This window comes from Mesoplodon densirostris, chromosome 3 (genome assembly GCF_025265405.1).
Source record: "Mesoplodon densirostris isolate mMesDen1 chromosome 3, mMesDen1 primary haplotype, whole genome shotgun sequence".
NCBI classification, from domain to species: Eukaryota; Metazoa; Chordata; class Mammalia; order Artiodactyla; family Ziphiidae; genus Mesoplodon; species Mesoplodon densirostris.
Window position 1 is genome coordinate 29,335,551 of NC_082663.1, and position 12,507 is coordinate 29,348,057.

The following is a 12,507-nucleotide window of genomic DNA, read 5'->3' on the forward strand; positions in this document are numbered from 1 at the left end:
GCCCCCTTTGCTGGGAGCTGAAGGAGGGTGTGGGGGCAGCCCCCCATCAGGAGGAGGGGTCTGGGTGTTCCTTTCCGGATTTGGTGATATTCTCAGAGCTATCCGTACCATCTCATTCCTGCAACTGTTGTTGGTGCTTTGGCTGGCTGGGCTCACATTTGCTACTGAGATGCCAGAAACCCTTTGCTGAGGAGTCTGGTAGGAGACCCAGCCTCCTCATCCTCCGGAGGAAAAAGAGCAGGGTCGTGTCTTTGACTCAGTTCCTCCTAGAAATGTGGGACATTCAACGTTTCCTTGAAGATCGGGGTGGGAGGGCTCATCCCAGCCAGCCATCTCCCTCCCCAGGTGAGGCAGTGCCAGGATTTAGGATCTGAGTGTTGTTTTGGTTTGGTTTGGTTTACACCTTTTTGATGTTATTTTTTCTAACGAGTGTTTTAGTTTTTCAGTGTTCAGCCTCCCCTCTACCTCTGTTGTTTTCTGCCTTTTGAAGTTCCTGTGGGGCAACAGCCTCTGCCCTTTATTCACCTCCTTCCTCACTCCCCCATGGTCCTGTGTGATTTGTGTCCAAGTCATGATATCGTAGGTTATTCTAATGAGTGTCTTTTGTTGGAATTTCCTAGGGCCAGATGGATGAAGATGTCCAAAAAGTACTGAAGCAAATCCTCACGATGTGTAAGAACCAGTCCCAGAAGAAGTAAAATGGATTCCTTGGCAGGACACTGGCCCCTTGTTGTCCACCTTTTGTTAGATCCGGAGTTGCTGGCAACCACTGCCATTGTTCTCATTCGTGGTATCACTGTGACCCTTGTAATAGAGCTTCTTCCCTTTCCAGAGGCTTCTTTCTGAGGATGGGTCCCAGGAGAAGACTGTCCTCCTCAGAACCGCTTAGAAACTTCGAAGCAGCAGAGGTGAAAGATGCCGTCATCCCTTCTGATTCCAGAGCTGGGATCATCCACGCTGGTGGCAGGCATCCTCCTTGGTACCTGCCCAGCTGAGGGACTTCATCACTGAGTGACACATCGATGCTCCACGCAGCCGTGCTTCCGTTCCTACACTCAGGCTGTGCTGTTCAGCACAGCAGTGTTCTTTTTGCCTTTGGTTTCCTATCCCCCAAACATGACTTAATTTCTAACCAAATTAGTATGGCACTAGTTATGAGCTGCATGCTTTAGACCCTTTATCGTGATATCTTGTGGATTTAAAAATGCTAATTCCATCTTTTTTTTCCTCATCTGCCTTATATTTCTCACCACCCTGCTTATCAATCTTATAGTTTGATGAGCACTGTTAACTTAAATATGAAGTTTTAAAACACAAGCAAATTGTCCTTAAAAGTTCTTTTTAAGTAAATTGCTGACATAGTGCAAATTTTCTATGCAAACTTGCCTCCTGCTGTTTGTTAGGCACGAAGCTCAGGAAATCCAAACATTTGTGTTCAACAAGGGATAGTAAATTGCGTGTTTACAGCCAAAAGAAATGCCTCATAGTTTTTAACCTCAATTTTTTTAAAGTGTTTTTTTTCCTCTACAATATTTGTATTGGCTCTTAAAGATGTTTTCATATCTAAATCCCTAAGTAAGTGAAATTTACATTAGACTATATCAGCAAAATATTTTTTAGGTAATCATGTTTAAGACTTTAAAAAGTATATAACTTTTTCCTCCAGGTTTTCAGCTATAGCAGGAGGTGGTTCTGTATTCCAGACTCAAAATGAGCTGCCACCGACACCCCTAGGCTTCCTGCCATCGTGTTCTCAGAACTGTAGCACGTCTCTGAATATAGTAAATCCTCTTTTACCCACTGAATATTTTGGAATGCCCCAACTCTACCAGCACCTGTAAATTATCTCTAGAAGGGCTGTTAGTACCAACGAGCTTTTCAACTTTGAAGCAAAAAATCCTGGTAAACATTATGGTGCCTAGCTGAGGTCTTGGGAGAAAACAGTCCTGTTCACTTTACTTTCAGGTTAACTTGCTTGCAGCTTCCCTTACAGCCTTGATCTTATTGAGAGATGTAAACTGAATTACGGAAATCTCTCAAGTATAGAACTGAAAGCATAGGCCAGCTCCGACAGGGCCGCCTGGGCTCAGAGGCCACTTGGTAGCACTGTGTTGGATGAGGACCAATGACAGCGAAGCAACACCCGCTTTCGAGCCTGGTGTTACCTTTCTTAAGTTGTTTATAGTTCGGCAATTTCGAACAGGCTCCAAAGAAAACTGTGAAAGGACTTTCTGTCACAGCACTTAAGAAAACACAAGACCATCCCCCTCCCAGCTCCACACAGAAATGCTGCAGAGTGTAAAACTTGAGACATTTTGTAGGACGCCTGACAAAGTGTAGCCTTTTATCTTGTTTCAGGATGCATATTTATTACAAGTACTCTGGTTAAATATTGAAAAGTTACATGCTGTAGTTTAGCATTTTGCCTTTGTAATTTACAGAAAGTATTGCAGAAAATAAACTTTTGTTTCATTTTGCATCTCTGTTGTTGATTTGGGGCACCTTCGTAAGCATGCCTGTACAGCTTCTGGAGTTCAGCTAACTAGCATTTCGGGGCAAAGGTTTTTATACCCTGTGTCGTGCTCCACCGGTGGCCATTGTCCACAGTCTCTCACACAATGTGTCATACCATTTCGTCCCCTAGCTCCTGGGGTCACCTTGAACTCTACCCCAAGCAACACCCACTTTTGGGCACTTGCATCACAGTTCTTTCATTTAAAATTGCCTCTCAGTTGATCTGCAGTCTTTTTTTTTTTTTTTTTTTTTTACTATTTAAAAGCCATTAGATTTTTTTTTCTCTTTTTTTTTCTTTGCTTTTTTGAAAAAGTAATACATACACATGGTTTTTCTTACATTATCCTATCACATTACAAGGTTAATTCATTCCTGAAAAAAACTCCTGTGGGGTGAATTCTTCCAGGTTGAAAGCATAATTAAAACACCAGATGACAATGAAATGGGTGCAATTATTTAAATAGCTAACACGGTTCTTCGTAACACAGCATAACGAGGCCATCTCCCTTCATTAAGGCCGCTTCCCTTGCTAACAATACGATTCTGCCTCTCTCAGCTCCTGTTGCCAAGGCAGACCATACATACTCAACTGAACCCTTCCTCACGCCCCACCTCTGGAAGAAAGAAAGAGGACAAAAGATATCAATGAAAATAATGCAAATAGTGTCTGAGGTTATTACTATTTTAAATTATCGAGTGTGCACCCTGAAAGGAGAACTCACCTCAAGAGAGGCCAGCCATTCAACTCAGATGATGATTTTTTATTTTTTTTTTGCCATGCCTCCCAGCATGTGGGATCTTAATTCCCATACCAGGGATTGAACCTGCGCCCCCTGCAGTGGAAGTGTGGAGTCTTAACCACTGGGCCACCAGGGAAGTCCCAGAAGATGATTTCTTGGTGACACTCAAATGAGCACTTAACCTAGATAAATACAAACCAGACTTCTTAAATGGAAAGAATTGCCTCATATGCCAAAGGCAGGGTCTGAAAAACTGTCATCCTGCAGCAGTGGTTATATATCATGGGATATAACTGTAGGATACATGAGATAAACTGAAAATAAATCTCTCCTCCTGATTCTTAGTTTACCACCCCAGAAGCAACAGCTGTTAAGTTTCTTGAATGACCTAAGACATTCTATGTCTATATGTACATGTAGACATGCATTTTATTTTCCCATTTAAAAATAGAAACTTCTGGACCATACTTTTTCCACTTAAAATATCTTGGAGATAGTTCTTTGTCAGCACACACATCCTTTTTTTTTTTCTTTTTTTTTATGCAGTATGCGGGCCTCTCACCGCTGCGGCCTCTCCTGCCGCGGAGCACAGGCCCCGGATGCGCAGGCCCAGCGGCCACGGCCCACGGGCCCAGCCGCTATACGTCATGCAGGATCCCCCCGGACCGGGGCACAAACCCGCGCCCCCAGCACCGGCAGGTGGACTCCCAACCACTGCGCCACCAGGGAAGCCCCACACATCCTTTTTAACTGCTGCATAATGTTTCATATTATGTGCTTTTTTTTTTTAAAACTAACTCCTCATTGATGGGCAATTAATCTGCTTCCAGTATTTTACAGCCCTAAAAATGATGTGATGACTATGCTATGTATGCATAGGTGTGAGGATCATTTGGATAATTTTCAAATTGCCCATTTTCACACTAGCTTCCATCATGTGATATAGTAATGGAGAGGATAAAAGTAGAATAGCATATGGGTCATCACAGTGGGTGAGCAAGAATGGCCTTTTTCTTCACATTGGTTACATAAGAGTCATCAACTTGTTTTTCTTACATAAACGTTCAGACTGACTCCAAAGCCTTTAATAATTAAACCCACCCATCTTAAGATAAACACATGATATGCCATGTGGGGAAAATGCTCCCAGAACATGTTGATGCACAACCTTTTGCCATGTGGCATGACTGTGGAATGCTGGGTGCTGACAGCAGTAGAAACCATCCAGCAAAGATGGGGGTGATGCAAGGTTTGAAAGGCAGACTGCAAGGCAAAGAGTGAGCCGGAAAAAGTAACAGACGGAGGCACTCACAGGAGCAAGTTCTGTTCACATGTTCAGGGCAGAGAACTGTCCAGCATTCGGGGAGTGTGTGGCATATTTGTGAAACAAAGGACAAAAGCTCAACTATGACGGTCGCCATAATTGGGCCATGGGGGCTGGTTGAGGGAGCAATCAAAGTGGGTTCCAGGAGATGGAAAGGCTCCCTTGAGGAGTAAATCCCCAAGAGATGGAGGTGAGTAGAAGAGAAGGAAGGAGACATTTCTGTGCATTCGGTATAAACCAAGCCCTAAAAATGGGAAGAAACAATATTTCAAGAACGGCGACCGGATGTACCAGATTATTAGTGGAGGATGTGGAGGGGGGAGGGAGCAGGACGCAGCCAAATAACGTAAGCTTTTAACAAAGGAGCGGGAAAGTGAGGGTTACCTATCTGTCACCTTCAGGTGTTTTTAAACCTATACTTTTATTTTTTTTTCAAAAAAAACCTTCTTGAGGAAACGTTAGTGAGATCAATACTTCAGTTTCAAAATCACAGTAAAAATGAGAGTTTGTTGTTCCAGTTTTGAATTTTTCAAATTTTAGGAAAATTTTTAAACAAACTGCAAAAAGATTTTACACTCAACACTCATATGCTCATCACCTAGAGTCAAGCATTAACATTTTACTAGACTTGCTTTGTATGCATGTCTATCCACTTATCTATCCCAATTTCCATCCATTAGTCCATGTTTCTTTTTGAGACATTTTAAAATAAGTACAGAACATCCACACAGGCTACCCTGAAAATTTCAGTATACATATCATTAACTAGGTTTTAGTATTTGTTTGAAATTATGTCTAGGTAAAATTTACATAACAATGAAATGCATAAATAGTAAGTGTACCATCTGATAAGTTTTGACAAGTAAATATGTCTGGGCAACAAACCCTATCAAAGGATAGAACGTTACCATTAGCCCAGAACATCCTCTCATCCTCCTTCCTTAAAATTAGCAAAGCCTGAAGGTATATAGGACAGAATCCAGGAGAAACAAGGCACACACATCCAGGTGCCCTCTTCCAGTGGAGTTACATGGATATAGCTAACTGTCCCAGCAGTGATGTGTGACAACACTTTGGAAGTCTGGCCAGTCAGATTAGCCCACCCAAGCCTGGGTATCCAGGACTTTACTGGGGAACTATCATCAAGGCTGAAGTACCTGCATAACAATTTCAGTATTCAGATTCCAGACCCCCCCAGAGCAAAGACATGCATTCATCATACATCACATTTTAAGAATGAACTATTTAATCGGATTTGTACCACTTGGCCCAAGATGTCAAGCATACAAAAATGTTCTTCTCAGAATATTCTAATGGATCAGAACTCATTTCCCAGGAGCCAGTCTGAGGCCATTCCTGAAGATAGGCATTTGTAATCCATATGCAGGTTTTGAGCAACCCAGACATGTAAATTAATCCTTTAAATCTATACATTTAAATCAAGTTAAACACTCTGGTAGGCAGAATAACACTCCCCCCAAAGAGGCTCATGTCCTAATTCCCTGGAATTTAAATAGTCTATGTTATATGGCAAAAGGAGAATAAAGTTCGCAGGTAGAATTAAAGTTGTTATTCAGCTGACCTTAAAACAAGGAGATTACCCTGGGTTACCCTGGTAAGGCCTGATGTAATCAAAAGGGTCTTTTAAAGCAGGAGAAGAAGTCAGAGATTTAAAGATGCTACACTGCTGGCTCTGAAGATGGAAGAAGAGCCATGAACCAAGGAAGGCAGGTGGTTTCTAGAAGCTGGAAAAGGCAAGAAAACAATTCTCCCCGAGAGCCTCTAGAAAGAACCGGTCTTGCTGACACCTGATCTCTAGGCCAGTGATGGTCATTGCAGACTTCTGACCTCCAGGACGAGGAGATAATAAATTCTTGTTGTTTTAAGCTGCTAAGTTTGTGATGACTTGTTACAGCAGCAATAGGAAACCAATATACACAGAGAGGCCAGAATCTCTACTAATGGGGAGTTCCTGAAGGTTACTCAGTTTATTAAGTGTTATTGAACACTAGTAATAAGCCAGGCACCATGCTGAATGCTAAAGGCTCAGTGGTGGATACAAATCTCCTGCTCACAAGAGCCTCACATCTGGTCAGACAGGGCCTGCCACCTAGCAGATACTCAGTATTCACTGGGTGGGTGGGTAGGTGGAGATTTAGATGGATTGCCCATAAGGCCCTGCATCACCTCCTCTTCTGCTGACCCACTCTCCTGTCTCTCTTTTCATTCTTAATTGAAACTTTTTCTGTTCTTGCACCCATTAAATTTGCGCCTGCCTCAGGGCTTTTGCACTTGCTATTAACATCTTACAACGCTCTTCTCAATATTTGTGTCATTTGCTCCCTTATTCCCTTGTGGTCTCTGCTCAATGCTACCTTGTCAGAGAAGCCCTTCTTAACTACACTGTAGAAGCCAGTATACCCCTCCCTCCCCATATCCACATCACTTTCTAGATCCCTTGCCTGACTTTATTTTTCTCCATGTAATTTGTTACTTCCATGTCAGGTGGTTCATCCCTTTCCCAAAGCTGGACCCCTTAGCAGGGGCCTGAGACTGGCTGGAGGAAGAGGCTTTCTCCTGATTCACACAAAGTTGCTGCCTATTCCCTAAGCCACCTGCCTTTTGCTAACTTGCAGAGATGTCATATTGTTTACTAGCAGCCCTGGTAGAATAGAAGCTCTAGGAGAGTGAAATCTTTGTTGCTTTGTTCGCTGTTGCTTTCCCTAATGCTTAGAAAGAACAGTGTTGGGCACATAGCAGGTATTCAATAGGTATTTTTCCTTGGATGGATGGACAGATGAATGGAAAAACTCAAAAGTAAATGGAGTGCCAATAGACTTGTTGAGTGTCACTATGAAACTGTGGATGGGATACCGTGGGAGCTCAGAAAGAAGGTATCTAACCCTGCCTTGAGAGGGTGGAAAATGTGTTTTAAGAAATTACACAGTCCAGGGACTTCCCTGGTGGTGCAGTGGTTAAGAACCCTCCTGCCAATGCAGAGGACACAGGTTCAAGCCCTGGTCCGGGAAGATCCCACATGCCGCAGAGCAACTAAGCCTGTGTGCCACAACTACTGAGCCTGCGCTCTACAGCCCATGAGCCACAAGTACTGAAGCCTCAGTGCCTAGAGCCCATGCTCCACAACAAGAGAAGCCACTGCAATGAGAAGCCCACGCACCACAAGGAAGAGTAGCCCTTGCTCACCATAACTAGAGAAAGCCCGTGCACAGCAACGAAGACCCAACGTAGCCAAAAAAAAAAAAAAAGAAATCACACAGTCCAAGAGAAAGTTTATTTGGATTTCCTTGTTCTTAGGTTTCACAGTCCTTGCGTTTGGAATCATTTGGAGCTAATCACAGTTGATTGGGGGTTGGAAGAGTCTAGAAGTACCCTATACACATGGTTCCTCTGTGTGATTTCTGCAATAGCAAAGCTTATGGTAATCAGGATCAAAGGCGGGTATGTGAACCCGCTGTAAAAGCACTATCCCCAGATTACTAGCATTCCATTCCAGAGTTCGTGAACAGAACTAAAGCACACTTACCGTTGAGACAGGGGGGAAAGGAGCAGTATACAAATGCTAGATAATAAAGAAAGGGGGCAGCTGTTGGGACGTGATAAAGACTGGCTGGAACCAGCTGAAAACAAGGTGGCTTTGAGAACAGTCCAGTCATTGACCTTTAGCTCATTATACCTTCATTGTAATCCTAAAAATCACTCTCTGTTATGCCATGACGGTTCCGAGGTAGACCATAAAAGGCCAAATAGTGGGCAGTGATCCAATTCCTGGGAAATCCCCACCCTACCCCAAAATAGCGAGAATATTCCTCCCACTCATTAGCCTATGAAATTACTTAATCCATAAAAACCTAGGACCCCAGGCCCCAGAACCACTATCACTTTCCAGGATGACCCCATGCCCTGGGGCTGCTCTCACTTTCTAAAGCAGTCTGCATTCTGCCTATTGAATGTGTATCTCTCTAAATAAATACCCATTACTTTCCCTTTACTCTGGCTTACTCTTGAATTCTTTCCTGCAAGAAGCCAAGACCCCTCCCTTGGCGATCGGTCCTAAGGACACCTGCAGGTCCCAGGATGTGACATTTCCCCCCCTGCAATGCTATAACTAACTTTACATTTGCAGCCAGGGTTAAGATGTAAGGAAAGAAAAAGTGTCACAGAGGTTTAGAACTCTAAAAGTCTTTAAAGTTCTCTTCATTTGATTTCTTTCTTTTTTTTTTTTTTTGCCGTACACGGGCCTCTCACTGTTGTGGCCTCTCCCGTTGCGCAGCACAGGCTCCGGACGAGCAGACTCAGCGGCCATGGCTCACGGGCCCCGCTACTCCGTGGCACGAGGGATCTTCCCAGACCGGGGCACGAACCCGCGTCCCCTGCGTCGGCAGGCGGACTCTCAACCACTGCGCCATCAGGGAAGCCCTTGATTTCTAATTTTACAGATGAGCTAATTAAATGGAGGTGGAGCCAGAGTGTTGGCTTTAGGGAATGGGAACTCAGTGACTGTTCTGGTACCACACGTCCCCCTCACAAGGATCAGCAGAGCAAGTGTTCAGGAAAGAGAAGTTATATTTAATACACTTAGAAACAACTTCATAGCTATTTCCTAGAATGACAGAACATTAAAACTTTCCATTTCATTGAAGACCAACTTGTAACAAGAATAAGGGAAATAAGTGTTAGAGAACAGGAAACCAGTTCTGCCCTTTTATCCCCATACATGTTATATATTCATATTAAATATTCAATATTATGTTCATAGAATCATAAAAATCTGTGGTTTATCCTCACAGAATCCTGGAACTGGACGGGGTTTTAGAAAGCAAGTGGTACAAATACTCTCAATGTACTGGCAAGAAAATTCAGTCCCCTAGGCTGTGACTTGCCCCAGGGCACACAGTCCAAAGCAGAACCCTGACATCCTGAAGCCCAGCCCAATGCGCTCATCATCCTTTCATGCTGAGGGTTCTTTTAGAAAACAGAGGATAAAAGAGGTGGGGTCTTTCTAAAATTTTGGCTCAGGAGCTTGAGGGTACAGATTTAAACTTTAATAGACCATCCAGGTTTTAGTTAAGAGATATTAAAGTGGGCCTTCCCTGGTGGCGCAGTGGTTGAGAATCTGCCTGCCAATGCAGGGGACACGGGTTCGAGCCCTGGTCTGGGAAGATCCCACATGCCATGGAGCAACTAAGCCCGTGCGCCACAGCTACTGAGCCTGCGCTCCAGAGCCCGTGAGCCACAACTACTGAGCCTGCGCGTCTGGAGCCTGTGCTCCGCAACAAGAGAAGGCCGCGACAGTGAGAGGCCAACGCACCGCGATGAAGAGTGGCCCCCACTTGCGCAACTAGAGAAAGCCCTCGCACAGAAACGAAGACCCAACACAGCCAAAAATAAATAAATAAATAAATAAATTTATATTAAAAAAAGAGATATTAAAGCAAACTCACTTAAATAGCTCCTCCAACCTAACTTCAGAAAGGCTATCTTGGCAGTCTTGGATCAACAGCAATTAAACTTCAGCCACAGAACTGGAAAGAACAAACACTGAATGTAAACACCACCTGTCAAGTTCTGGGTAAATATTTTCCTTCTTTTTCTACTGAGCCTGCTCTTGTTTGAAAAGGAGAGGGACATACCAGCTCCAACTTGACTTGTCACAGCCCCTAATTCATTGTGGGGTTCATGGCAACACCCTGAAACCCGAGGCTGCTTGAGCCAGTGATGTTCACTTGGTTATTAACCACAATTGCCCCTGTACCTGTCAGATCTGAGTTACTGTTACCACTGTGGGTATTTCAGGCCACTGAAGATGGGTAGGATAAGGATACATGGTGCATAACTTAGGGCTATGTGGTGTTTGCCAAATGTGCCCTCTACCCTCGAAAATATTCTCTGAACTGCTAATCATTAGCAGAACTAGTGGTCCATATCTTAAGCTACTCACTTCCTGCACTCCGCTCCCTTACTCATGCGTAGCTCTAATCTTACCGGGAGAGGCAACACAGACGGTGCCAGCACCGCCAATAGTTCTATCTGAGCCTTTCCTCGCAGGCCCGGAGGACCCGAACACCTGGGCAACTGTGAGGGTGCAGGGAGCGCGGAGGGGCACGCGGGGGGCGAAGCGTGTCGCCGAATACAGCCCGGTACGTCGTCGCAGCTTTAAATTGGTAAGGTCGTGGAGCCGGACGCCCCTTTCCATCCTTCGGTGGGATTTACTTCCTCTTCCGGCGTCGTTATCCCCGAGAGGTAAAGTCCCTTTAAGAAAAACAGTAGTGGACCGTTCAGCCGCAGCAGAGGGTAGTGTGGGGACGAAGCTAAGGTCGCCCGAGTCTCGCCCGCGGGGACCGTTAAGGCAAGGGTGCGGTGGCAGCTATGGTTTGCGCGGGTGGCCTGGGATTCCGCTGGGCCGGAAGTGCCCCTCGTCGCCATGGCTACAGGCGCGGGCGCCGCCCGCAACGTTCCGTTTCCATGGTAACCTCATTGTCTCAGTAGCCAGAACTCCGGCGGCGCGCGGGAAAGGTAGAGCTAGGTGAGCTTCTCTCTTCTGCAAGGCAATCTAGCGGCGCCTTGAACGAGGTCCGAAGAGGCCGGTACACTGAAGCCGCCGGCGGAAGCCGAGCCGCCAGGCTGAGGGAGCCGGGAAGCCTAGTTCTGGGCCGTGGCTCCTCTGCCCTCGGCCAGGTACGCCGCGTCACGCTTGCCTCTCGGCCGCCCTCGCCCGCTTTTCGGGCTGCGGCCTCTTCGGCCGGGGCACCGCCCGCAGGAAAGAAGCCAGGGGAAGCTTGGACGTTGCTCGGAATGTGGTGTTAATGTTTACAAAACTAAGGCGAGACAACGGCAGAAAATAAGGAAGCGATTTGCACTTGAGAGAGGGGGGCGATAGTGGTGTTACAATTCAGGGCCATGTGAAACCACATAGGAGCAGAATTTAGAAGGTTGAGACGTCAGAACCCCTCGCCCTGGCCACAGTTTTGAAAGTAGAGATGAGAAAGACAAATTAGTGAATCTTCCCTTCTGGTCTTTGGATTGTGGATGTTGTGGAGTCTGAGTCAGAGAGCTACTACTCGGGGCTCAGGTGGGAATGAGTGACCTTCTGCAGGGTGAAATGAGGAGGGCCTTGCTGGGTACCAATGTTCAATAAATAACTGCATTCGAGTTCGATTTGATTTAAGCGACAGGGATAGCCATGAGTGTTCAATTTAGCAAATAATTACAAATCAGATTTTTTGCCATGAGTTTCAGTCATTTCCCCCATCAGCTAATGACAGCAACCAAAATAGACGCATGTGTTTTAGCTCCTTAACTAGGATCACCTATCAAGTAGTGAGAGGGCCCAAGGGACACGGAGAAGAATTAACCAACAAATACACTGTTAGTAGTGAGAGCTGGTTACCTGCAAAAACAGTATCTGACTTGAGTAGAAGGTCATAGTTTTGTTGATTCAGGAGCTGTTAATGTGTTGGCTTAAGGGGTAAAAAAGCTAGGGGATTTTGGAGGTAATGTGAAGTAAAAATTAGAGGAAGGAAATTTAATTCAGGGATTTAATATGGCAAATGTCTTTAATTTCTGCTTTCCACGGTCTCCATACACGAGTGTGTGTATAGTCTATTTGTGGATTTAGGATGGGTTATATATATGGGCAGTTTCATTTTAATGCTAATAGCATCCAACAAAGGGAAAACAGAACAGACTTCTAAGCGTTTTCTTTCAAAGCTGACCTCACATGTGATTCTTGGTAGGAAGAAGATACGAGCCAGCCCCATCCGCATCCCGACTGTCAGCAATGACACCGACTGGGACTTCTGCTTCCATCTGTAAGTATCACACTCACTCAGTGGCCTGAAACATTGGGAACTCCACTTAAGGCAAACCTTGGTGAACTTTGCATGCATATTATATAGTAGAGAAGATTGA

At 45.0% G+C, this 12,507-nt stretch overlaps 2 protein-coding genes across 9 annotated transcripts in view; both read left to right on the forward strand.

Annotated features, from left to right (window-relative positions):
- Positions 1 to 2,479, forward strand: part of RAI14 (retinoic acid induced 14) — a 151,068-nt gene extending 148,589 nt beyond the window's left edge. For all 8 annotated transcript variants that reach the window (XM_060092785.1, XM_060092782.1, XM_060092786.1 and 5 more), the window contains one exon: positions 621 to 2,479. In XM_060092785.1, the coding sequence (XP_059948768.1) occupies positions 621 to 698 (78 nt within the window). In that variant the 3' untranslated portion in view covers positions 699 to 2,479. The remainder of the gene's footprint in view (positions 1 to 620) is intronic.
- An 8,277-nt stretch (positions 2,480 to 10,756) lies between these two features.
- TTC23L (tetratricopeptide repeat domain 23 like) overlaps positions 10,757 to 12,507 on the forward strand; it is a gene marked incomplete at its 5' end in the record, with an annotated part of 47,845 nt that continues 46,094 nt past the window's right edge. The window contains 2 exon segments of the mRNA XM_060094313.1: positions 10,757 to 10,839; positions 12,333 to 12,407. Of these exon segments, the coding sequence (XP_059950296.1) occupies positions 10,757 to 10,839; positions 12,333 to 12,407 (158 nt within the window).